The 25,342-nt window shown below is 38.1% G+C and overlaps 1 protein-coding gene across 2 annotated transcripts in view; it reads left to right on the top strand.

Moving 5' to 3' along the window:
• The window catches only part of COL12A1 (collagen type XII alpha 1 chain), a 102,982-nt gene that overhangs the window by 27,071 nt on the left and 50,569 nt on the right, over positions 1–25,342 (top strand). For both annotated transcript variants that reach the window (XM_039379143.1, XM_039379142.1), the window contains 15 exons: positions 5,705–5,974; positions 7,828–8,094; positions 9,933–10,125; positions 12,645–12,766; positions 15,356–15,505; positions 15,592–15,711; positions 16,256–16,420; positions 16,611–16,757; positions 17,371–17,510; positions 18,707–18,836; positions 19,867–20,012; positions 20,278–20,407; positions 21,194–21,333; positions 22,058–22,187; positions 24,909–25,048. In XM_039379143.1, coding sequence (XP_039235077.1) covers positions 5,705–5,974; positions 7,828–8,094; positions 9,933–10,125; positions 12,645–12,766; positions 15,356–15,505; positions 15,592–15,711; positions 16,256–16,420; positions 16,611–16,757; positions 17,371–17,510; positions 18,707–18,836; positions 19,867–20,012; positions 20,278–20,407; positions 21,194–21,333; positions 22,058–22,187; positions 24,909–25,048 — 2,390 coding nt within the window. The remainder of the gene's footprint in view (positions 1–5,704; positions 5,975–7,827; positions 8,095–9,932; positions 10,126–12,644; positions 12,767–15,355; positions 15,506–15,591; positions 15,712–16,255; positions 16,421–16,610; positions 16,758–17,370; positions 17,511–18,706; positions 18,837–19,866; positions 20,013–20,277; positions 20,408–21,193; positions 21,334–22,057; positions 22,188–24,908; positions 25,049–25,342) is intronic.

Consider the following 25,342-nt stretch of genomic DNA (forward strand, 5'->3'; position numbering starts at 1 on the left):
GTTTTTTAATAAGAGATGTGGTTTTAAGTCTGGCAAGAATTTGGTTTTCTGCCCAAATTCGTGCTGTCAGATGAAAAGAACATACTGTACATTAGCTGTTAAATAGATTAACTTTCATAATTTGCAGTTGTTTTAAAGAGTAACAAATTCATTGCTAGATTAATCAATCTATACAGAAATGCTTAATCCTAAGAAATGTCTGAAAAGTTTGAAAGCTGAGGATCTGTTTTATGAGTGCCCTTTTGCTGCCAGTTATATATTTTTCAGAACAACTTTAAGAATATTTGAGTAACTGACTGTAAGCAGGGAAGTCATTACACTTTTAAATACGAATTTCAGAGAAATTTAGAAAAAAAACTAGTTTGTTTTTTTTTTCAGAAAAAATATTCAGTGATCAGATTCCCATCTTGCTTTCACTGAGAAATTTCAAAGGGCTTCACTTATATCAGTGAAGATCCTAGGCTAGGCCCACTGTTTGTAAAAATGGACAAAGTTCTTTTGACATACGTGAGATTGCTAGTCTCCATTAGCAGAGATGTCACCCGTTTTATTTCTTACCTTGACATGTTTTAGAATAAACAAAAAGAGGCACAGTGTATTATATTCAGGAGATAAATTTGAGAGATAATTATGTAGTAGTCTCTCCCCCTTTAGAAGCAGAATCTTTCTGTTTCTGTGATATAGGGCCCAATGCTGCCATCCTGTTTGATGAGTAGCTATGTGTGGTGTGACCATTGGTCTGTACTAAAGCAATGTATGAAAAAAGGTTGTCATGACTGAATCACTTTTAATTTTTAAGTTATTTTCTCTTGTATACATTTCTTGTAGCTTAGATTTGGGGATTTCTCTTTTTCTTGGTCAGAAAATGGATGGTAGTTCTTTGCTAAATAAATTATTTCTTTTTGCTGTTTCTACGGTAACATAAGAATGCTTTAGAAATTAATGACCTCCTACAGGCAGAATAGTGCAAATTCAAGTGACATTTTCTTACAATGAGGTTTTTAGCATATCACAGGGACTTTACGTAATGTTCAGACTGCGTAGTGCTGCTTCTGTCCTGACAGAAACAAGAACTCAGTGTCCTCAGCAATTTAATGCTGTTTCATGCATTTTTAAAATTAGACATTCCAAGATATTTGAGTATGACATTTTGATAATCTGTGGAAAATTATCTTAGTTATATCTAGGAAATGAAATATGTAACAGGAAAAAATAACACAGGGGAAGGTTAAGTGAATAATAATAAGATATTTCCACACAGCTGAGAGCAGTGTTAACTGATTAACTTTTGGAAAAGACAGATAAAATATTAAAAGGACTGAATATGAACACTTGTTGTTATCCTAGATCAGGGACTCAGGAGTGTTCTGACCAAAGTCCCTGTTTTGGGTCAGAGCTCTCCTGGTTGGCATCTTCGTACCTTTCTGCAGAAGATCAAGAAACCTGCTCTAATGGGGCCATGTGAGCATCCCTCTGTGTAGTAAGTCCTTGACTATCCCCTGTAGTATGACCACATCCCCTCTCTACATGCCTGAGGTCTGACATTCCAACTACTTTATGTCTTTGAGGGAAGGATATCAGCCAACCCAAGTGACTACCTGAAAGTGATTCTGCTATCATCTCGTCTGATGGGTGCACTTGGATCCTTGGCTGTGGCAATTTAACCTGTTGATCCAATGGGATACTCCTGACTTATGCCTATTTTAAACAAGGCAGGACTCAGGCCATAACATACGCCTCTGCAAAGGCAGGCTCATTTATTCAGTTGATTATGACCTTTTAGGATGCTGGCTTAGATAAATGCTATGTTTAACTTAAATGAAACATGGTTCTGCATAAAATTTACCACTGCAGATTGATTTTGAAACTTGGTTTTAAAAACCACATATAGAAAGCTGTTTAAACTTTGGACCCAAACTGCATGCAAAAATCCCACTGATATCAGCTGGAGTTTTGTGGACGTTTCTGAGAGGAAAGGTCATTTGAATAAGACCATTTAATTTTTATGAATGTCAACATTTTAATTTTAGCTGATTCAGTTTTGTGTTCAATAAGAACAGTGTTTGCTGGAGAGCTATGGGAGGTAAGCCAAGTGGACAGAGGGAAACTACTTTAATATCATATTGTGTCTCTGGCACACTACAGTGGAAAAACTTAATATGGAGACTGGACATTACAGAAGTCCAGAACAGGATGTAAAAGCACCTGACTGAAAGTTACCAAGTGAATTTTTGAGAGTGTGTCTGCACTGAGCGATGGTAGAGGTGTGCAGGGGACTGTGGGCAGTGAAAAGTGCTCTGAGCTAAAAACTGCCAAAGTGAATCTGATGGCCTGAAGCTGGTGACTGGCTTGCTCTCCCAGGCAGGGTTTTGACCTGTGCATGCAAACACTTGGTTTTACTGTATACATACTCAGTATGCCTTACAGCTGTGCTTACACCAGCTGGTTTGGTGCTCCAGAGCATCATAGGACTTCATGCCTGTTGGGGAATAATTTTTAAAAAGGAAGTCCTTCCTTGCTTGCTGATGTCTCGGGGGCTGTATGAAGTGATGAACATACATTGGCTTCCACTTGAAGTCAAGAAAAAGCAGGGGTGTTTTGACAACCGCTTGCCTGCCAGCCCTTTTCTTTCTTACAGTGTTTATTGTCTTTCCATGCTCCTTATCTGTCCTGTTTAAACAAGCAGGCAAGAAGCAGGTGTAAAACAAGCATTTCTGAACACACAGACCAAGGAAAAAAATTACCGTTCAGGTGTTAGTGTTGTAGATTTTTCTACATGGAATGTAAGGAAGTTACCTAGGTGTTTTGTTTTAATCCAAGGGAAAAGTATTTCAAAGGTCTAATTGTATGTTCGCCAGTCACCGTGTTATACCTGTGTTATTGTGGAGCATAAATATGTTTCTTGACTCTGAATGTAGCAGCTTAGATAATATTTCATGGAATCCTAAGAATTTAAGACTTAGAGTTGGACTATATCTTAAACACAGCTGTTTCCTTAATAAAAAAAAAAACAAAACCCCAAACCAACCACTTCTGGGAGATCCAGTGAAGCAAAAAAAAAAAAATCTGTGAGTGAACTTCCACCTCATGCATGAGGTGCAAATCAAGTTAGTGTTATGTTAAAGAAGTGTTCTCAGTTGCAGTGTAACATATAAAAAGTCTAATTTCCCTTAGTAGGTAAGTTGTCTTGTCAGCAGTTTCCAACTATTTGAAGTAAAAATTTTCCGTTTAGTTCTAGTGGTTTGGTAGGAATCCCAGATCCTTTTCCCTCTCTTACCTTGCCTTATAAAAAAGACATTTAGTTCCAAAGAATATTTCTTTCAGAACCAACATATTACAGTAACTGCAGTTCATTATAGTCCATTCCAAACAAATTATTTTCCTCCATTATTTAATGACCTCAGTAATTACTTAATCAATAAGGGGTTTAAATAAGCAGCTATTTTTGCAGTATTTCCAACATATATCATTAGCTCTGGTGTCCAAGAGTAGACTTGCAAAAAATTGTGCTGTGGTAGCAGATACTTTAATACTGAAATCATGTTGTGGCAGAGCCATGTTTTAAAGTAGCCAAAATAAAGTGACTTGTATATTTATATTACATTAAAATATGGAAAGAAAGGTTTTTATTGTGAGACATCTGTGCATTATATCAAGTTAAGTTTTCCATATTTTTTCCATTTGGATTGCCTTAATATTTTTTTTATTGTACGAAAAAGCCAAGATTTGGGAGTAGGAGCTTAAGAGCAGACAGAAAAATTGGTGTAATTTACTTTTGAAGGCAAATCTTTTTTTCAGGCTTCCAGGAAAATTGTTCTTTGGAGTTTAGATTCTGTCCTGGCTTTCATTTAATGCAGTCACTGAATTTGGTGAGACTTCATGAAGCATGAGCTGAATCAGGCCTTTTCACTATAACTTTTTTTCACTCTGTGCAACCACTGTTATGAAAGGATAAGTGAACTTTACTAAAACCTCTCTATCTTAAGCTTTTTTTTGAAGAGAAGATGACATAAATCGTGGTGATTTATATTGTAAGGCTAAAAATTGGTTTGAAGAGTAAAATTGTAAGGACTGATGCAGAGTTAGGATAGAAAAGGATTGTCTCCAGAAAAACATAATGGGATGTCTCTAAGACTGTGAAACCCCCACAACATGCACCGTTAGCTATATTTGAGAGTCATCTTCATGATTGTTGTGGTACTCTTTGGTTCTGTAATCTGTGTAGCTGATGAATCTTTACTAAATTCGGAGAGGTTGACATTAATTTCCATTCATCATTAAGCCAAGTGGAATTTGTTAGCTCAATTTTAATGAAGTTAAGCTGGCACTGAGATGTTTTCAAAATTAAGCTTTCTATAAGTAGTCTTGTTTGGTCCAGTGGGATTGGGTTTGGAAATGTTGCAGGTTTGTGGTGGAAGTAAAAGATGAATATGAAAAGTGAAAACACAGTATATGACTTTGAGCAACTTGTTAGGCTGAAACTGCTTCAGGCTTCTGAATGTAGTGAGTTCTGTTCTTGCAACAAGACTAAGGAGTGGAAATCGGATAGGTACTGAATTTCCTTGTGTTCAAAGAATTTTGATTCTAATCCTGTGGCTGCTGTGGTATAGTATAGGGATATGTTTTTATCACTGAGGGTAAAACTTAACTGTGATGCCATGAGCCCACCTCAAGTGTTTAAGTCCTCTTGCTAAGCGGTCTCTCAGGAATGTCCTGTACAGTTGAAATGCCACAGAGAATACACAGCAAAGAATCAAAAAGGTTCTGTGTGTATGTAGATCTGGTTCCATAGATCCCTTTTGCAGATTTTGCTTTTAATGAGGCCATTGCACTAAACTCACCGGTGAGTGCTCCTTTCCTGCCATCAAAAACAAGCCAGTGCAATGGGAAAATTGAACATATGTTATAAATGTACGTTAAATGTTAAACAGAGGCACTCCACTGCACCACTTTAAACCAATGAGCTTCATTTTTAAGCTGTGGAATTACTCTGGTGTGTTAGGTGAGATTCATGCATCCAGCTGACAATTGAGTTTCACAGACTAATGAGCTGCTTCCTTTGTTCCAAGCTGGTTGAAACAACCTCCTCTGGGAGGATAGAAATACAGTTCTTCTGAGTGGAAAGATGGAGGGTGTTTTCTACTCTAAGGTTGGCATGAAGTAAAGACACTGCAAATTAGTTGTAAACATAAAATGAAATAGATGGTAGATCTGGTGAGTGGTAGTCTGGAAGATAATAGTACCATTAAACAAGAAGTTAAAGTTGTCAGAGAAAGGACTGTTTGACCTAGGTAAAAGTCTCCTTTATTTAACCCCCAGAAAAAAGTTACACACATAAGGATGAAGATGAATGAATGAAATAAAGTTATTTATTTGAGGGTTAGAAATTACCCAAGTGAGCTGCATCACATTTAAGCACTGGCTTCGTTCCAAGTCTTTGAATACTGCCATTTTTATTTTGCATATTCTAAAGCATGACTGCTGAGTATCTTGCATGGTAAGGCACAGGATCATTCATAGTCTAAAGCTAGCTTGAAGCATCTTGTTGAAACATTCATGAATTTTCTCTTGGAACTACAAATGTATGACATTGAAACTAATATTGATGGGAAAAGTTTGTTTTCGCTCTTATGATCATTTGACTTTTACATTTGTACTTTGCTATTTGTTTTTAAGAGACATTTTGCTGTTTTCTTTCTTGCAGAACGTGGTTCACCACGTAATTTGGTTACCACAGACATAACTGACACTACAGTTGGGTTATCATGGACACCAGCTCCAGGAACAGTTAACCATTATAGGATAGTATGGAAATCACTTTATGATGATACAATGGCAGAGAAGAGAGTCCCTGGAAATACAGTGGATGCTGTGATAGAGGGCTTGGAGCCAGAGACTAAATACAGGATTTCAGTATATGCAGCCTACAGCAGTGGAGAAGGAGACCCAGTTGAAGGAGAGGCTTTTACTGATGGTGAGTGCAGTACAACATTTGTAACATTCTGTTCTTGATGAAATCACCATTTTTAAAAGACAATGGACCTTATTTTTCTTCTTTTTCTTTTCCCCCCAAAAAGTTGCCCCAAACCAAAATGCCACCTCAGCTCAGTCAATTCTGACATTTTGCAGGACAATTAAAAAACGCGAAAATCTCTTCTATGTCATATAGGTTTGGATTCAGCAAGAGTTACCTCCAATTTAAGATATGATTTTGTCTGCAAATTACTCTGAAGTCAGCCTTCCATAGGCTTGGTGTGACTGCTGGAAATAAGGTGGAGGAAATGTTATGGATAGATTAAGAAGGAAAGGTGGTGTAAATTCCCACAGAGTCAATGAATATGCTTTTCAAGCTAACTGCCCTTTCCAGTCTTCACAGTCCTCAAACTGAGGCTTACTGGGTGATTTTGATATTTGTTATTTACCTTTCTGGGGCTCTTCTTTTTTTTCTTATTTGCCAAACATTATGTATTATTTGTGGAAGCAGGCTCAAGCCTCTCCTGCAGTGTAGGCAAAGTGAAAAAACACCAAGAGACCAGAGGTGGCTTGTTGCTGTATAGCCAGAACTGGCAAGTACAGCAGTCTGAGTGAATGAATGAAGGGATGCCCTGAATCAACCTTGATGTTTCTGTTGTTTGTCTAAAGGGGCCATGTGAAGACAAAGCCTGAGGGAGAGCTCTGGGGAAGCATCATGTGTGTTTATATGTTCTTGTACTCTTTCCCAAGCATCTGTTTTGACTACTGTTGGAGAAAGGCTGCTGAACTACCTTAACCTTTGTCCTTGACCCATTTTAGTTTTTCTTAAGGTTTTGCAAGAGTAGTGATTGCTGCTGTTCCTAAGAGCTGACTCCCCAGAGTCAAAGCAGACTGCTGTCCCACGCCTTCCTCTTTGTTCAAGAACAGCAGCATTAGCCATCCTGCCCTTTCCAGGTTAAGTAGGCAGCTTAGTCATATAATTTGTTGCTTCTCTCTATGTGCTGACTGAGGGAACTTGCTGTCAGGCCTATCAATAGCCCCAGACCTGAGACTAATATTGCATCTTTCTGGTACAAACAATGATTAGAAATTGTCAGTTCCCAGGAGCTGCGGAGCCTGCCTTACCATGTGATGAAATATTGACCTATTCCAGCATGCCAAGAAGGTTCAGTTTGCTAAAACCTAGATGGCTTATTTCGGCTGACAGCCAACATTGCATACCTTTCAGTTCACTTTGGATTATTTATACCATTTATACAGTCTGGAAAATATTTCTTAGAAGCTGAATGCTGCAATTTGTAGAGAAAATGATTGATTAGTCTATGGGCTTATTTCAGCACATATACTATGTTGCAAATAGTGATGAGTGATTTTCCAGCAGGATAGTTTGTATGGGCTCCAACACCCAGCAGTTTAGTTATTTACCAGTATCTTATCAGACCAGTAAACTCAAAACTTTGAAAATCTGAACGCTATAGGACATTGTATTAAAGAAAAAATAACTTTATAATTTATCACTTTCAATTTAGACTACTGAATCCATTATTTAATGGATTGCTGAAAAGTGTGACTAAAAAACCTCCCAATTATGCTGTGTCATTATATGATTTATCCTTCCCTGTTTTTCTCTCTATAGTGAAAAGCACGCTTCTGTTTGTTTAGTCCATTACAATTAAAAAATAATTAACAATGACCTGTGAGATTCTGCTGTGCCTTCCCCACAATCGAATACTGTAATTTTAAAGAGGGCACTTTTATTTTTTAATACAGTAGAATTAATTTTGTAGTCATGCAACTGAATATATCGGGGTATGTGATAAAGTAAACATTTATCTGTATTTTTACTCTGAAAAGTGTCACCAGATGCCAGGACTGTGACAGTAGACAACGAGACAGAAAATACAATGAGAGTTTCATGGCAGCCTTCACCTGGCAAGGTCTTGTCTTATCGTGTGTATTACCGACCACGCAGTGGAGGAAGACAGATGTTTGGAAGAGTAAATGCTCCTGCTACAAGCATAGTGTTAAAGCGGCTTAAGCCACGAACTACATATGACTTAAGTGTTGTTCCAATTTATGATTTTGGACAAGGAAAATCAAGAAAAGCAGAAGGAACAACAGGTATGTAGCACAAGGTTGTACAGGACTTCATAATGCAAGTTTTGTGCTTAAAATTAATAATAGTGATACATAGAAAAGTGTGGTGGAGTCTGCCAAGATCGTGAATTGACAGGCAAATTGAAGAAAATGTTAGAGGTTGAGAAGAGTTTGATTTGTTGTAAGCTTCACTATGGCATAGCCTGAGCACAGCTTTTTGCTATTGATATTGAGGGTGTAAATATGGTGTAAAATGCTTGAAAATACTAGACTTGTTTTGAAACACTGTCATCAGAAGTCAAAAAAAGGTGTTTTGTGAGGAAGACAGTATATCAACAGACTACTTAATGAAGCATTGTCAGCTGTTTCATAATTTGTCTTTTTTTTGTGGATATTAATTAAAGAGCTACCCAGAATCATGTTATTTAGGATTGTCTTCTTTGGTCACCGTATTTTCTGGGGAAGACCTGAGGTAATAAAGAGGGACAGTAGATGATTTTAAAGTTTCATCTGTGGAAGCCTGACTTCCTGGTCTTTTGGACAAGCTGTCTTCTCTCTCAGAAACTGAAACTCTTAATAGTCCCAGTGAGGGCATTTTTGTGGTAAAAGCAAAACTAATTTTGTACTCTACCTTTAGTATGTATCTGATGCTGATCTTATATTTTGAAGGAAATGTTTTCTTGATACCCAGATCAACCAGATTTAGAGTCAGTTTCCTGCTGCAATAGATAGAAAGCCATTACCAAAAGAGAATTTTTTTCAAGATGTTTCTGCCTGTGTGGGACTAGTGCCATTCACTGAGGTACTCTGTAAGCAGTTCATGCCATTCTCTGTTCTCTGAATGTAGGTTATATTGAATAATGACAGGAAGTAAGAAAAAAAAGTCTTTTATCAGTGGAGATATCAGCACCTCAGTTACTGAAGATTTCTTTTTAGCCTAAAATGTGATCAATATAAAGGAGTCATGAAAACTTGATCAGATCTTGACCAATACCTAGTTTTCCAGTGTTGAAAATCATACAGCTGCTTTTGATTTTTAAACTCTTCATCTTGATGCAGATATGCCTCTGTGCTTTCAGTCTAAATAGTTGTAGTGGTAAACACTCTTTAGAAGAAAGCGAGGCCTGAGTGATCTTGTTATTTGGAGCTGTTGTCATAATTCAGGAAGTATCATGAGAGATGAGACAGAGAGGCTATATTTTTCCTTGTGAGTGGGACTGTACTATTTCTCAGCAGAATTCACCATATGGGGTGATCTTTAAGCTATAGTTATACAATTGCACAGGCATAGGGATAAAGCAAACTCTTTATTTTTTTCCCTCCATCTTTCACTCCAAAGCTGTAGTGGTGACTTTCCGTTCACTCTCCCATTTTTTGCAACTTTGAGATTACACTACTGCAGTATTTTCCTTGCTGCACTTCAGAGTTACGCAAAAGCAAAAGTGATGCAGAAGCTAGCAGCAGGCTTGTTAACCACTCTGTCTGTGAGTACTGACCTTCAGAGGAAGTTGCTCCTCAAGTTGGTTGGCTGGCACTCCTCTGAAGAATTATTTTTTGACATACTGCCACACCTCTGGTGGTGAAGTTGCTTCAGCTGCCAGGCTATTTATCCCTCAGTGTGTTGACTGTAGAGGGATCCTCGATAATAAATTTAACGTACCTCTTGGTTAGATAGCTAAAATTAAGTGACAGGAAAATCACCATTCATCTTTTAATACTTCTATTTATGTCAAAGGCACGAAGAGTTTAGGATTATCACTAATACTGGATTTGCATATGTATTTTTACATAAAAGCATGCTTGTTGATTTTTTTCCCATGTGCAGACCTGATCTAAACCATTTTTTTTCCCCATCCTTACAGCCTCTCCCTTTAAGCCACCTCGAAATCTGAGAACTTCTGATTCAACTATGTCAAGTTTCCGAGTAACGTGGGAGCCAGCACCAGGGCGAGTGAAGGGGTACAAAGTAACTTTCCACCCTACTGAAGATGATGGGAGTCTTGGAGAATTAATAGTGGGGCCATACGACAGCACAGTGGTGTTGGAGGAGCTTAGGTATGGATAATAACTCATGTTTGGTTTTGGTTGTTTTTTATTTTTTTAAATTACTTTAGCTTAGGGTTTTGTTTAATCAGGATCTGGTATTGAAATGCCTGGCAAAATCTACTGTAAGTAAGAAAGTAATTTTGACAATAAGCTATGAAGATCTTGTTATGCAGTCTCTGGCAGGTTTCTTTGTGAGATTATCCACTTCCATCATTCTCACAGGAACTGAAGGAGGCAAAGATATGGGCAGGAGCTGTGTTCTGCATTTCATATATAAAAAAGATAACAGGACACTGGAGGATACTTGGGATTTCTAAAGTTTCCTCTCAAAAGTTCCTTGCCTCAGGTTTCTTGAAAAAAGCTGAGTTTGGTTCTTGATTCATTTTCTCAGAGGCTTGAATCTGTAAAGAAGGCTTCAGAGCATGTCAAAATCTGTTATGCAAATATACTAAATATATTAAAAATAGGATAATTAAAAGTCAAAGAATTATACAGTCACAGAATGATTTGAGTTGAAAGGGACCTGAAAGATCATCTACTTCCAACTTTGTTGCTGTGGGCAGGGATGCCTTCTCCAGGGATGGGACACCCACAGCTTCTCTGGGCAATCTGTTCCAGTGCCTCACCACTCGCAGTAAAGAACATCTTCCTAATATCTAATCTAAATCTACTCTCTTTCAGTTTAAAGCCATTACCTGTTGTCCTGTCAGTATCTGCCCTGCTTAAATGTCCCTTTCCAGATTTCTTTTAGGTACGGGAAGGCTATCATAAGGTCTCTCTGGACCCTTCTCTTCTCCAGGCTGAACAACCTCAACTCTCAGCCTGTCTTCACGGGATAGATGCTCCACTCCTCTGATATTTTTTTGGCCCTCCTCTGGACTCATTACAACAGGTCCAAGCCCTTATGCTGGTGGCTCCAGAGTTGGACACAGTACTCCAGGTGGGATCTCACATAAGCAAAATAGAGGATGAAAACCACCTCTCTTGACCTGCTGATCATGCTTCTTGTGATGCAGCCCAGGATACGTTTGGCTTTTGGGGCTTCAGGAGGACATTTCTGGGTCATCCTCAGTTTTTCATCCACCAGTATCTTCAAGTCTCTTTCCTCAGGGCTGCTCTCAATTCATGGATCACCCAGCCCCTATTTGTGCTTGGGATTTCCCAGGTGCAGGACCTTGCACTTGGCCTTGTTGAACTTCATGCGGTTCACACAGTCCCAGCTCTCAAACCTTTTAAAGGTCTTTCTGGATGGCATCCCTTCCCTCCAGCTTGTTGGCCACACCACACAATGCACTTGCTGGGGATGCACTTGATTCCGCCATCCCTGCTGCCAGCAAAGATATTAAACAGCACCGTTCCCAATAGTGACTCCTTAGGAATGCCACTCATCACTGATCTCTGCTTGGATGTGGAGTCCTTGATCACAACTCTGTGAGTGTGACCACCCAGCCAATTCCTTATCCACAGAGTGGTCTAGTAGGTAAATCCATGTCTCTCTAGAGGCAAGGTTGTCATGCAGAACAGTGTTGAATGCTTTGTACAAATCCAGGCAGTTGCTCTTCCCTTATCTACCAAAGCTGTAAGCCTGTCATGGAAGGCTACCAAATTTGTTAGGCATGATTTGCCCTTATGAAGCTGTCTTGGCTTTCACCAGTCACCTCTTTATTTTCCACGTGCCTTAGCATAGATTCCCGGAGGATCTGCTCCTTGATCTTACCAAGCACTGAGGTGAGACTGACCTCCATAATCTGTAGTTCCCCACATCTTCCTTATTTCCCTTTTTAAGAATGGGGATTATGTTCCCCCTTTTCCAGTCAGTGGGAAGTTCACTGAATTGCCATGACTTCTCAAATATGATGGCTTGTGGCTTAGCAACTTCATCTACCAGTTCCCTCAGTACCCGTGGATGCACCTCATCAGATCCCATAGACTTGTGCACCTTTGGATTACTTAGCTGGTCTCAGACCTGATCTTCTCCTGCAGTGGGTGGTTATTCCTTCTCCTCATCTCTGACTTTGCCTTGTGTGACCTGGGTGGTGTGGCTGGGGCACTTTTCAGTGAAGACTGAGTCAAAAAAGTAGTTCAGTACCTCAGCATTCTCCCTATTCTGCATAAACATGTCTCCTGTTTTGTTCTGGAGAGGGCCCGTGTTTTCCCCAGTCTTCCTTTTATTACTGATGTACCATAGAAACTTTTCTTGTTTTCCTTGATGTCCCTGGCCAGATTTATTTCTATCAGGGCTTCAGCTTTCCTAACCTGATCTCTGTCTGCCTGGACAATTTCTCTGTATTCTTCCCAGAATTAAATAACTTGAATGAGGAAGGCTATAAATTTAAGTACAGAGTGTAGAATCAGCTTTTAAATTTTGAAACTTCACTTTCTTGTGGAAGAGCTAGTGTTTGGGCTTCATGTTTTAGCACCTTCTTTTCCATGAGGGATTTTTTTCTGTGAGAATTTATTAAGTGAAGTGTTTAGCATTTAACTAGCCAAATGACTTTACCTACAGTATACTTATTTAACTATTGCAGGGCAGGAACTACATATAAGGTAAATGTTTTTGGGATGTTTGAAGGAGGAGAGAGCAACCCCCTGATTGGACAAGAGATGACCACTCTTTCGGATACTACTTCGGAGCCATTTTTATCTAGAGGTAAACATGACTGATTTGAAGAAAAGGCAGTCTTGAATTTTGGATTAAAAAAGACCAAAAGTTTACTATGTTTCCTTATTGTTTTTCTAATGCACATACATATTTGTTTACAGGATTCAGTATATTCCCTACCCTGATGACATAAGCCCTGGTCTGAAAAGACCACTAAGCATACTGCAGTTCACAATTCTAGTCCTACGCACCCTTTAGATAATTTTATAAAGATGATAACGCAGGCAGCCCATGTTTTGCTGATTATTCAAAGCCATCTGCATTGCATTTTCAAGCCATCCACATCTGTGTCAAATCACATAGGGTCAAATGTGATTGTAGAGATCATGGCTCTTATACAAGGGTGTTCACAGAAGCAGAACAAGGAATTTTAAGCAGATTGTTAGCCCTTTGCTTGTCCTTATATGGTGTCTTTTCCTTTCAAGACTAAGATGATATAATGAACAAAGATCTGGTAGTTGGGAATGTCACAGTGTTATTGTGTATTATATAAGTTTATATTCAACATATCCATTCTTTAGTCTTTTGTTTTTCACTATATAAGGAGGAGACTTAGTTCAGAAAGGCAATTGCAGAGTGTCTCCAGTATCTGTTTGGGAGTTATTCCCTATGTAGCTAAATGTAGCTAAAGTTTCTGTGAATGTTGTGATAGAAGCTCCCTTTGGTGTGGTTAGTGGGCCTCTGCGTGCTAATACTACTGGATGAGGAAAGTTTCAGGGGTCAGTCCTCCTTTATGGAAAACATAAAAAAGCAGGTCTTTGCTTCTTAATAGCCAAGTATAGAAGAATAAGTAAAGACTTTTCTCCTCTGCCATTTCAAAGCTTGCATAACCATCAGAGAGAATTTGGTGACAAGAAAGAACCTAACTGCAAAGTACTTTCAGAGTGAAATAAAGAAAAAAAGATTTCTGACAGCTGACAATATTCTTTTTGCTTAACCTCTTTTAGCCTTGTTTCCACACTGGGCTATGTAAAAAATATTTATCTTGTATAACTTTATTGACAGCAATTTTAGAAAATTCTTAATTAATTGCTGTCCCACTCAGTCTAATACTAGAGGGTAAAACTGAGAAAAACTACAAAACAGTCCATCGGTTACACTAAAGCTTTAATAAGTCTAGCAGAAAAAAAATTGTTCTAACACTGGTTTATTATTTTTCATTATAGCAGCTCTCATTTCTGTCTTCAGTGTTATATTCTTTAAGCTAATTAGTTTTACTAATGCATGTGTTTGAGTCATGGTTAATGTGAAAAATAAATTTATATCTCGGACTGTGAATGTAGTAGTAAATTATATATTAATAGGGGGAGAAAAATCACCCTAGATCTGGTACCATTGCTAGAATTTTCCATGTGGGGAACTGTAGTAGTTGGAAGAAATCTAAAAGTCAAAATAGTTTAACACTTGTATTGTACATGAAGCTAACTTTAACTTCCATATTAAAGTTATGCATGCAATGTTTTGAGCTAACATGGTTTTACTTAAACCCTACTCCCAACTGATTTTATTGTCCTGATTAAGACTAGATCTATATTTTCTATGCAGAAGAGGATCATGCTTTTAACCCCCAGGTACATGGAATAGTTATATTCATGAGTCTACAGTGTTGGATCAATTCTGTGGAACATATATGAAATCACAATATCTTTCAACTGTGATGAGTGTGGCTGATTTTTCTCAATGGGATTTCTTCCATATAAAGACGAGAAGCTCTGATGGCAGGAAGCCAGAAAATTTGCAGCTGGTAACACAATCTACAGGAAAAGAGAAAGATTTTTTTTTTTGCAAATGGCTGTGGATAAAATTATTGTGTCTTTCTGTTTTTGTATAAATATTTTGTGATTTTTCTTGTGATGAAAACAATATTATGCATATTTTATTCTGTAATTTGTAAACTGAAGATATGTGAAATAACTTCCTACCTTTCTAGAATATTGCAGCTTCATATGAATGTTTGTTTTTGTTCCCTCTGTATCTCTTGACCTGTGTTTATGTTTGTGTGTCTTCTTTGAATTGAGCTCTTTCTTTCCTGTACATGTAAACTTTTATACCATCTGTATTACTATGTCTTTTTATCCCAAAATTGAGAAATACTATTTATTTGAAAGTGGTTGTAATATATGCTATTAATTCCACTATTACATAGTTGAAAATTAAGTAGTAGTAGTTTTGCTATGCATGACAGACTAAAATACTATAAATTTGTATATTTGTATCTGGTAATGCTCACTGCCATGTCAGTGATTAGTTTAGTAGTCTTGTACAAAACTTCTGAAATCAGGTTATCAACCATCTTTAAAGGCCAAAACAGATAATGACATGACAATAGAGAACACTGGCCTTGACATTTGCGAAGGCTTATTTATAAAAGGAAACATACATGAAGAAATTTAGACAGTTTTTGCCATGGAACCAGTGACTAGTGTGAATAACGTTCACAAATAGGTCATACTTGACAGAGTGCCAGTGAATAAAACTAGAGCTATTTTGGAAGCTAACTCATGACATATGTCATCTAAAAGGATGGGGAAAGAAAACTATCATGCTAAGGCTATATTTTTCTGGTTGACATGGCAGGTTTAGAATGTAGAACCAGAGCAGAAGCTGATATTGTGCTGCTGGTGGATGGCTCATGGAGTATTGGGCGGCCAAATTTTAAAACCATCAGGAACTTCATTGCCCGTATTGTTGAAGTTTTTGATATTGGTCCTGACAAAGTACAGATTGGTAAGTTCTCATATGCTGGAGTGAAAATGAAGCATAACTGCTACACAGACACATAATAACTGAGGAAATTATGGCTTTTTTTCCAGGTCTTTCACAGTATAGTGGTGATCCCAGGACAGAATGGAATCTCAATGCTTACCGAACCAAACAGTCTTTATTAGAGGCTGTAGCCAACTTACCATACAAAGGAGGCAATACTCTAACAGGTATGTCACATTGCCAGGATTTTCCTTAAGGTCCAATAAAAATTATTCTAGTATCTGACCCCAATATTGTTCAGTGAACACAAATGTGTCCAAGATGGAAGAGACTTACAGTTCAATGCAGTATGTTTGGAAGAGAACAGGTGTAGCATAGGCTTATAAACTCAGAGGAAGTCTGGAGAAATGTGATAAAAGAGAGCTTGGATGATGAAGAGTTTATGTTACTATTGAGCATATGAGAAGATGAAAAGCCATCATGTCAGGGTTTGGATGAAGACAACCAGGACCCAGAAGGAAAGCTAGAAGAGATCAGATAGGAGGATGCATAAAAGTTAAGAGGTTAGAGACTTTGAAAAGGCTTAAATAATATCAATTGCTGGTAAGTCTGGACGATGGGCTGCAATTAGATTACAAATACTTCGAGAAGGAAGTAAGTTGTGGAATTATGTTGTCAGAGTTAAATCACTAGGATGAAAGAATCTCTTTTACCATAACTACTATATGGAAATAGGTTATAGTGATGGTTACTTTCTTTGTATCATGCTAGGAATGGCGTTGGATTTCATCTTAAAAAACAACTTCAAGCAAAATGCAGGCTTAAGGCCCAGAGCTCGCAAAATTGGTGTTCTCATCACTGATGGCAAATCACAGGATGATGTAGTCACCCCTTCAAGAAAACTCAGAGATGAGGGAGTGGAACTGTATGCAATTGGTAAGTACTATATGAAGAAATGGCCTGCAGCAGCCTCCTTCTGCCCATCTGCTAAATTCACAGAGAAGTGATCACACACTTAAGTACCTGAAAGGGTATTCAAAGAATGTGTTTAGGGACTTAAGTTCATGGTATTGTGCCTCATGGCCATAATTTCTAACAAGCTTTGTTTTCATGTCTGATCTGTAAGGTATTAAAAATGCAGATGAAAATGAACTGAAGCAGATTGCAACAGATCCAGATGACATCCATGCTTACAACGTTGCAGATTTCTCCTTCCTGGCTAACATTGTTGATGATGTAACCACGAATCTGTGTAACAGTGTGAAAGGTCCAGGTACATCACATTTTCAGTCTATTTCATCCTTTTTCCATTTACATGTTTGCACTGCCAATTCCTTTTTATTACTTCTTGGGAACACTATGTAGTCCTGGGCTGTTTTTTCAGCTGCTGGTATGAGGAAGTTGTGCAGACCACCTGGACTACCCTGCAGGGGTTCTTCCTTTCCTTTCAACAATGACTGTGTTATGCCTAACACAGCATGACATGGCTGGATGTGCCTTCTTTCTTTCCCAGAATTATGAAGCATGTTTCTTGGTGTGTCAGCTTTTTGCCATTGTGGCAGGTTCCTTGATGGTACTCCTCCAATGAGGATAATTTCAACAGCCCTGCTTTTTTCAAGTGTTTATGTCTGACAGCCCAAAAGCAAAGCTGAGCGTGGGAAAAAGTAATGTTAGCTGATGGTTCTCCAGTGAAACACTGGTGTTGAAGGTGGAATAGGAATTACAGGGAGCTTGTTTGGTCTTGAGAGTGTGATGGTGAGCTATCTCTTCATGAAGTTGTAATTCCTGAGAAAACAGAAACATAAGCAACTACTTAAAGTGATTTTTCTTTATCCCTGATGATATAAGATGAAAGAATATTTTTTTTAATTTGCTTCTGCTTATAGGTGATTTGCCACCTCCCTCTAACCTAGTCATTTCAGAGGTGACGCCTCGTTCTTTCAGACTGAGATGGAGTCCACCTCCTGAGAGTGTTGATAGATACAGAGTTGAATATTACCCTACCTCTGGAGGTAGTCCTAAACAGGTTAGTTCATCTTTGACATTGTCCATAACAACCTTGGACTTCCACATCATGGTAGTATCATTCTGTAATTTGTGCTGTGTATAATATAACAGTAAATGAAAAAAAGGCTCCCAAGGTCAAGAATATAATGCCTTGGTAAATGATACAAAAAATTACAAAAAATAGGAGCATAAATATAACTTTGGTTGCTTTAATACCATGAATCAAGGAATAAAATGTACCTCTTCAAAACACTTGACTGCTATTTCTAGTAATTCCTTTCTGTTCCTGTTCCATTGTCATATATTGGTTTAAATATGTCTATACCAGCAATTTTCTGGCCATAATGCAATAAACTTTCTTGTTAATAGAAAAAAAGACAGTAGGTGATAAAGGTGTGCTTAGATTAACACTGTGTGATGGTACTTTGAATCTGTGCCTAAGTATGTATTCTAAACTGTTTAATGCACAGGATCAGACTTATCTTGTGGTTATTACTTCTCTACACAAAGAGTCAGTGACTCACAACCATTGTAGGTAATCTGAATTGCTCATCACTCTCTTCAACCAGGCAGAGTAGTATTTAGGAGAATGAAGTATTTGGGAGAATGAAGTTAGGCACTTCTGTGTACCTAACTCTGAACTTTTCATCTCTGAATGTTGCTTTTAAATCTAAACTCAGGAGATTCATGGGGACTCTTTACTCATGGAGAGTTTAATCTTAGTAAATCATGACCTCAGGATTTGGCGTTTGATTAAAGTTGGAGCTGTCAATGCAGCGTACACTGACTTTACAGCTTGACTGCTTCCTGGCATTTCTGTTCTTCAAGGTGTTGCCATGTGCTGTAACCATCTAGATTATCCTGGGTGTTTGAAACCTTTTCTCCAAAAGTGGTAACATATATCCCTGGCGCTTTCTTTATGCTGTTTTAATATAGAAGTGTAAACCATGTGTGAAAGTAGAATGCACAGTAAGTGATGCTAAATATATCCAGATCCATTTGAGACAAGTGTCTGTATGAGACTTACCTACAGCTTGGTTTGCAAAAATATTGCTATACGGTCAGAAAAAATACATAGAAGATTAAGACCATACTTTATTTAGCTCCTTACCATTGATTTCTGAAGAGTTTCACAGGGAATGATTGTTTTTCTTAGAGGTAAGATTGCAAATATATTTGTTGTACAGTTGTTAACATTGCTTCTCTTTTATGTAGTTTTATGTGAGTAGGATGGAAACAACAACAGTTCTGAAAGATCTGCAACCTGAAACAGAATATGTTGTTAATGTGTTCTCTGTGGTAGAAGATGAAAGCAGTGAACCTCTGATCGGCAGGGAAACAACTTGTAAGTTAGAAATGGATCTTGAATAACATGTTAACAGCCAGTTTGGCACCCGGGGAAATATCCAGTAGAACTTTTAGCACTATGGGCTTTCTTCTTAGCAGAAACAAAATTTTTAATTTGAATGACTAAACTGTGTTGTGTTACACAGGTTGTTCAGATCTTGTCTGGAAAACTTCAGCAAAGTGAAACTGCAGTGTGGTAGAAAATGTTTGTCTTGTCTTCTTTCCAGACTCATAAAGCATGGCTGTACAAAACTAGAACAATAGACATGAATTATAAGACAGAGTTTAAAAATTACTGAAATCTGATCATATACAAATGTATACTCCTGTATTTTTATGCTAGGTAATTAATTCCTGCTACCATCAGACAATACCATAGAAATGATTTCTAATTAGCAAAAAGCCAATTCAACAGAGTTATGCCACTTCTGTGAGATATAACTTAGCCGTGTTTCTACTATGAGTTGTCTACATGATTGATTTTAGCTATATTTATGCTGAATGCAACATCGGGTGACTTTTCTGCCTCTTTAATAACATTGATTGTTTGCTGTTCATTTCACTTCTTTGTTTTGTGTTAGGCTTGTCATACACCCTTAAAATATTTGCATAATTTTTATGAAGTCTGCTGTAGTTTTCCATGTTTATTTAATAATTAGAGAAATACAGAAAACAAGAAGAAAGGACAAAATATCCTTTTTGTAAAGATCCCAAACCAGTTGTGTTGTTTCATATTAGAGCATTCATGTGAGTTAATGTTGCTGATTAGAATATTAAAGTGTCCGAGTGTAAACTTGTAAGAGTTTTAGCTGTGTATATAGCAAATCTGTAGCCTCATTCAAAATGGAGTGACCATTATCTCATTCTTAAAGTAAGAACTACTTAAAAAGCCAGTGCTTGCAGATCGCCTTTCTACTACCCATAATGTACACTAATAGCCATGTGCAATATTCTCAGTGGTACTACCTGTGATATAAAATATGAAGAAGGTGAAATAAATAAATTAATATATATTTTTTATTTGACAGTGCCAATCTCTTCAGTTAGAAACTTGAATGTTTATGATATTGGATCAACCTACATGCGAGTGAGGTGGGAACCTCTCAATGGAGCTACTGGTTATTTGTTAACATATGAACCTGTGAATGCCACAGTCCCAGCCACAGAGAAAGAGGTGAGAGAATTTGTCTTCACTTCCTGTACTCTACCAGAAATAAATTAAGAAAAACTGTTAGATTATCATAATAGTCAAAAGACTGGCATGTACTTTTGAAGTGCAGTGAACTTACAAAGATATTGTATACAATGACATCAGTCAGGAAGCTGTAAATATACTGTGAATCTCACAAACAAAATTCCCTTGAAATTGAATCACTGCTTGCTTTTCTGCCATTGCTTTCTTCAGTTTTAAAACATGATGTGTTACTTTTCATGTGCAGATGCGTGTTGGACCATCAGTGAATGAGGTGCAGCTGGTAGATCTCATCCCCAACACTGAGTACACTTTAATAGCTTACGTATTGTTTGGTGATATCACCAGTGACCCACTCACCACCCAGGAAGTGACGTGTATGGACATCTTGATTTTTACTTTGTTATTGCTTCAGCAACATTTAATTTTATTTCATGCAACAGTTTTTATATATTCTGTTTTGTTTAGAAGACCATCTTAACCATGTTTTATGCATTTGCTAACACTCATTCATTTCCCAAAGATCTCAAGGCAATTTCAATGCAAAGGGTCCAACTATTAAAACAGGAACAAAACAATTTTTTCGTTGAATAATGAAGGAAGTTGGCTTGAAAATCTTGTGGTCCTAGTATTTTAAAAGGTCTCAATTTTGGTTGCATTAACTTAGAAACCTTGTTCCCAAATTCAGACATTCTCTGAAGTGTAGAAAATAACAAAGAAACATTCCATATCAAGAAAAAAATTGATCTAAATATGGCTTCCTTTTTTATAACTTTCCTTAAATATTTCCTATTGGTGAAGGCACGTTTCTGGACTAGATGCATGCAGTATGCTTATTTGTATGTCCTTAAAAAATGTTAAACCCTTAACCATACGTGAAAAGTGGCTATTGTCACCAAAAGTTATGATTTTAAATACTAATACTTCTAAAAGTATTGTGCTCATAATTTACCGAGGTAAAGCTACATACTTTATAGCTATGTTCGTTACTGGGACAATAAGCTCCTAAACTGTCTCATCTAATGGCAAGGACGATGAACTTCTTAGAAAGTGAATGCCTCCATTTCAATAAAAGATATGAAAAGCATTTACTTGCATCTGTAAGAGACCTATACCTCTGCCATGAATAGTATTTTCACTTACTACTGTCATTATTTTTACAGTACCTTTGCCTGGACCCAGAGGCTTAACAATTCAGGATGTTACTCACAGCAGCATGAATGTCCGTTGGGATGCTGCCCCAGGGAAAGTTCAAAAATACATCCTAAGATACAAAATAGCTGATGACCCTGATGTAAAGGAGGTAAATTCTTGAAAGTACTAAGAAAGAGTTTTATTTCAAGGAGCTAGGTTACTAACATAGCAGTAAGAGTAGTATTATAACCCACCACCAAGAGTAAAGAACATCAGTTCATGGTGATTGCAGTCAGGAAAGGGTATTGATTTCTTGGAAATGGAATAAGCACGAGATGGATTTCTTTGGGTACTCCCTTCTTCCTCCTCCTCCAGAGAGAAGGACTGGAGAATTTTCCTGTGCTTTGGTAAACAGCCATTTCTGCTGTCTGGTTAAGTGTCATCTTGCCAAGGTCTAAGAACAGCTTACAATTAAGAGGACAGGATTGTGGAATAAAGGTATGTTAGCCCCTTTGCCGACTGTCAGAACATGTGTGAGCATTGTTAGAGATGTCTTGTAGTTAGGTACAAGCTTTCCTTGTCTGCGCTGCTTGACATGAATCAGCTCTTGGAGGATTAAACGTGTTTTTATAAGGAAATGAGAATTTTCTTAAGTTTTAGTCTGCATCCTTGTTTCCAAAAGAATGAAGCCGTGAATGATCCACAAGTACCGCATGTATCTGATATAATATGCTTTGCAAGGAAATTAGTAGATAGCACTCAATATTCAGGTGTAAATTTAGGGGTAAATGGCAAAACGTAGTGCAGAATACTTTTCCTTTTACAGTACAGGAATTTCTGCCATTAAATCAAAGAGCAATTTACAATTCTTAAGTCACTGTTTTTATTCTTAGGTGGAAATCGACAGACTCAAAACCAGCACTACTCTCTCTGACCTTTCCTCCCAAACAGTGTACAATGTACACCTTGTTGCTGTGTATGATGAAGGAGAATCCCTGCCAACAAAAGCAGAAGCTGTCACTCGTAAGTATTCTTATTAATCATTGTTGTGATTGGTTTTGCTTTATGTTCTGTTAAAGTCGTGCATGTTGCAATACGTTATGTGGAGCTGTCATTTAATCTGAGAAAAATTTTACTTGCATTTGTAGCATTATTTTCAATTTAACAAACCGTGGGAATCTTAGATTCCAGTGTCACTGCAGTAAACACTGAGACTGCAGTCTGCAGAGAGGTGACAGAGCAACTCAAGCACAACTATTTCTGTTTAGAGGCTGAAGGAGAAGTGTAGTATAGAATGGGTAAGAAAATATGAAGACAGAGGAAAGGTTTAGCAAATCTATGCAGGAATCTAGGAAAGTGAGTAGGAAGCTGGGCCACATGCTAGGGGATTAGAGAGACATGATCTTGCTTCTGATCCAAGAGAGTTTTTGCGTCGTGAAATGCGAAATCCGTCTCTACTTCTAGAGAATCATCAAGGCAGTATTTGAGTACCTGTGCTGGTTTAAAAGTAAACAGGTGGGACAAATGTACCCATCTCAGTGAGATTACATGTCAGAATTACAATTCACTAAAGATTACAATAAATACAGTTATCCAGAAAAAAATTGGTTTTAACCCTCTAAAGACAGGTGCATAAGCCGGCACCCTGGACAAGAACAGAACGGTGTTTTTAGCCCCTGTGCTGAGCACCACAGGACCTCCTGGCTGTAAACTAAAAGGAAAGGAAAACCTGTTGGTCCAGATGATGGTCACGGTTCTGTTAAGTAATGATCGCAGACTTGTTGAGAGTGGCAATCACAGTCCTCTTGTTGAAGTTTTGGTCTGACAAGTGGTACTAGAAGTCCCCAAACCATTATACATGCTCAAATTCAGGTGGGAATGCCCAGGACCTCCCCCAGGATGGAGAGTTTCACAATGGGTGATTTAACTCTGTGAATCATGGGATATTTTTGGAATCTTTGATGATCAAGGTGTTGCAGCTCCCTATTATGCCAGTCATTGTGGACTATTAGCAGAGATGATCCCTCAGGCTGGGTGTGAAGGTGTTAATGCTTTTCCAAAGGGGAGTTATTGCAGCTGAGTCATTTGTGTGAAGACAAAGAAACTCTCCCCTGCCTTGCAGGTTTTTTTTTAACATCCAGCTTGTAGCCTGAGATGTCAGGTGTACCCTGGGCAGCTGCTGCAAACAATTCATTTAACAGTCCATCGGAAATTACACAGAGGGTGTAGAATACACAGTTTTGGTTATACCTGCATAGTGATAAACTGGTCCCAGCCCCTGTCACTAGGACAGTACCTCAACAAATAGAGGCAAGGAAATGGAGTTGCACAAACTGTAAGAGCTGATTTCCATACAAGAGAAGTGACAGACTAAAAGGAGAAAGCGGGTGTCAAAGAAGCTCTCATCCTGATCGAGGCATATGATTTAAGAAGGTAGTTAACCAGAAGAGCTACAACAGAAATGAGCAATGTTATCTTATCACAGCCCCTCAATCTGATATGAAAAAGAAGAGAAAAAACATTCCTACGATCTCTTTTTTTCTTCTGAATTTTTTTGTAGTTTTATATATTTAAAAATGTTTGTGAGATTTTGTGCTTGCTGTTGGGCTAGTCTTTTTTCTATAGCTGTGGTTTTGTGTGAATGCGTGTGTAAGGAAAGAAGAGGAAAACTCTGCCAAAGAAATTATTTTTAGTTTAATTCTCTGGTTTTACCTGTTTGTGTATTTCTTCCCAGTGGCTATATTATATTTAGCTTTCTTAACCTACAGTTAACCTCTGTGAATTATTTCTAAGTAAGTGGTGTAATTCAATCATGTCTTATTTAGCTTATATAAGAATTTTAAGATTTGGGAGACACTCATGCAGGAGATTGAGCTCTGTCTATGGGAGTTAATAATCACTCCTAACTCCAAAATGTAAGAGCTAGGACTTCAGTTGTTGTGAGTAGGCATGTGAGTTGTGATCTCTGCTGAGGTCAGTAGAGCTGCGTCTGTTTTATCCGGTGATGTGACCTAATGGTGTGACCTTATGAAGGATGAAGGACGATTTGCTTAGTGTAGGTAGGATGGGTTATATGTAGTCATTAGAAGCATGGTAACTGAGATGAATTGTGGCACTATACCTGATGAGAAACTTGTTTAAACATGTCTTAAAATGGCTCTTTGTGGTCCCTTTGCAAACACGTGTTTCTTCTTCCCAGCACCCCCCCACAGCAACTGTTATCTCCCATGCAGGAGTGTCCTGGGAAAGGTGTCCCGAGGTGTCCCATTGGTCCTTTGTTAAACCCCTTCCTATTGGCTGTTGACCCTTTACCTGATGGTTTTTTCTGTGTGACCCTGAACTTGTGATTGGTTCCCCTTTGACCCTCCTAAAAGCCTTATAAACCCCTTCCCAACAATAAACTCTCTCTTGCCTCCTCTCCACGCCCGGTGTGCTGTCTCTGTGCCTGCCATGGAGCCACGTGGGTGCTGGGGGGAGGGGAGGGCACCTCTCCCCTCCAGGCTCGGGGCCTGAAAAACCCTGTCGCTGGAGTCCCCCTTCCCCGTCCCACAAGACGTCGGAAATGGTTCTTCAGATGGAGAAGGAACTAGAGCTGGGCTCCCCCACGTCGAGGATGGGGAAAGGGAAACCCATTATGAATCTCCTACATAATTTTCTAAATTCTTTGTCTGAGTAATTGCTTTGTTTAACTGTATTTATTTTGTAGTTACATTTTGTGGAATACTTTTTCTTTTCTCATAATAGAGCCTGTGCCAGCACCAGTCAATCTCAGAATCACGGATGTAACCACAAATAGTTTTAGAGGTACTTGGGATCATGGAGCTCCAGATGTCTCTCTATATAGAATAACCTGGGGACCCTATGGAAGATCAGAAAAACAGGAGGTAAGAATTAGACAACCACCATAAGCTTCCATGGGCAGTTTCTCAGAGAGTATATTTTTAAAATCAGAAATGTAATTGATAAATGGCCTATAAATTGCAAGCCCTCCTGTTGTGTGCAATGGAAATTCAGTCAGAAGGTGTAGAACACATACTTACAGCCACTTGCGGTGATGTTACTGAGTAAAAAGTTACTCAGTTATATCCCACTTTCTATTTGTCTGTTTTGTTTGTTCTGGTTTTGTTTGTTCTGGTTTTGTTTATTTATTTTTTTCCTTTTTTTTTAATTTCTCCACA

This window comes from Pipra filicauda, unplaced genomic scaffold, assembly GCF_003945595.2.
Source record: "Pipra filicauda isolate LSUMZ 115617 unplaced genomic scaffold, ASM394559v2 scaffold157_size4220110_pilon, whole genome shotgun sequence".
Lineage (NCBI taxonomy): Eukaryota > Metazoa > Chordata > Aves > Passeriformes > Pipridae > Pipra > Pipra filicauda.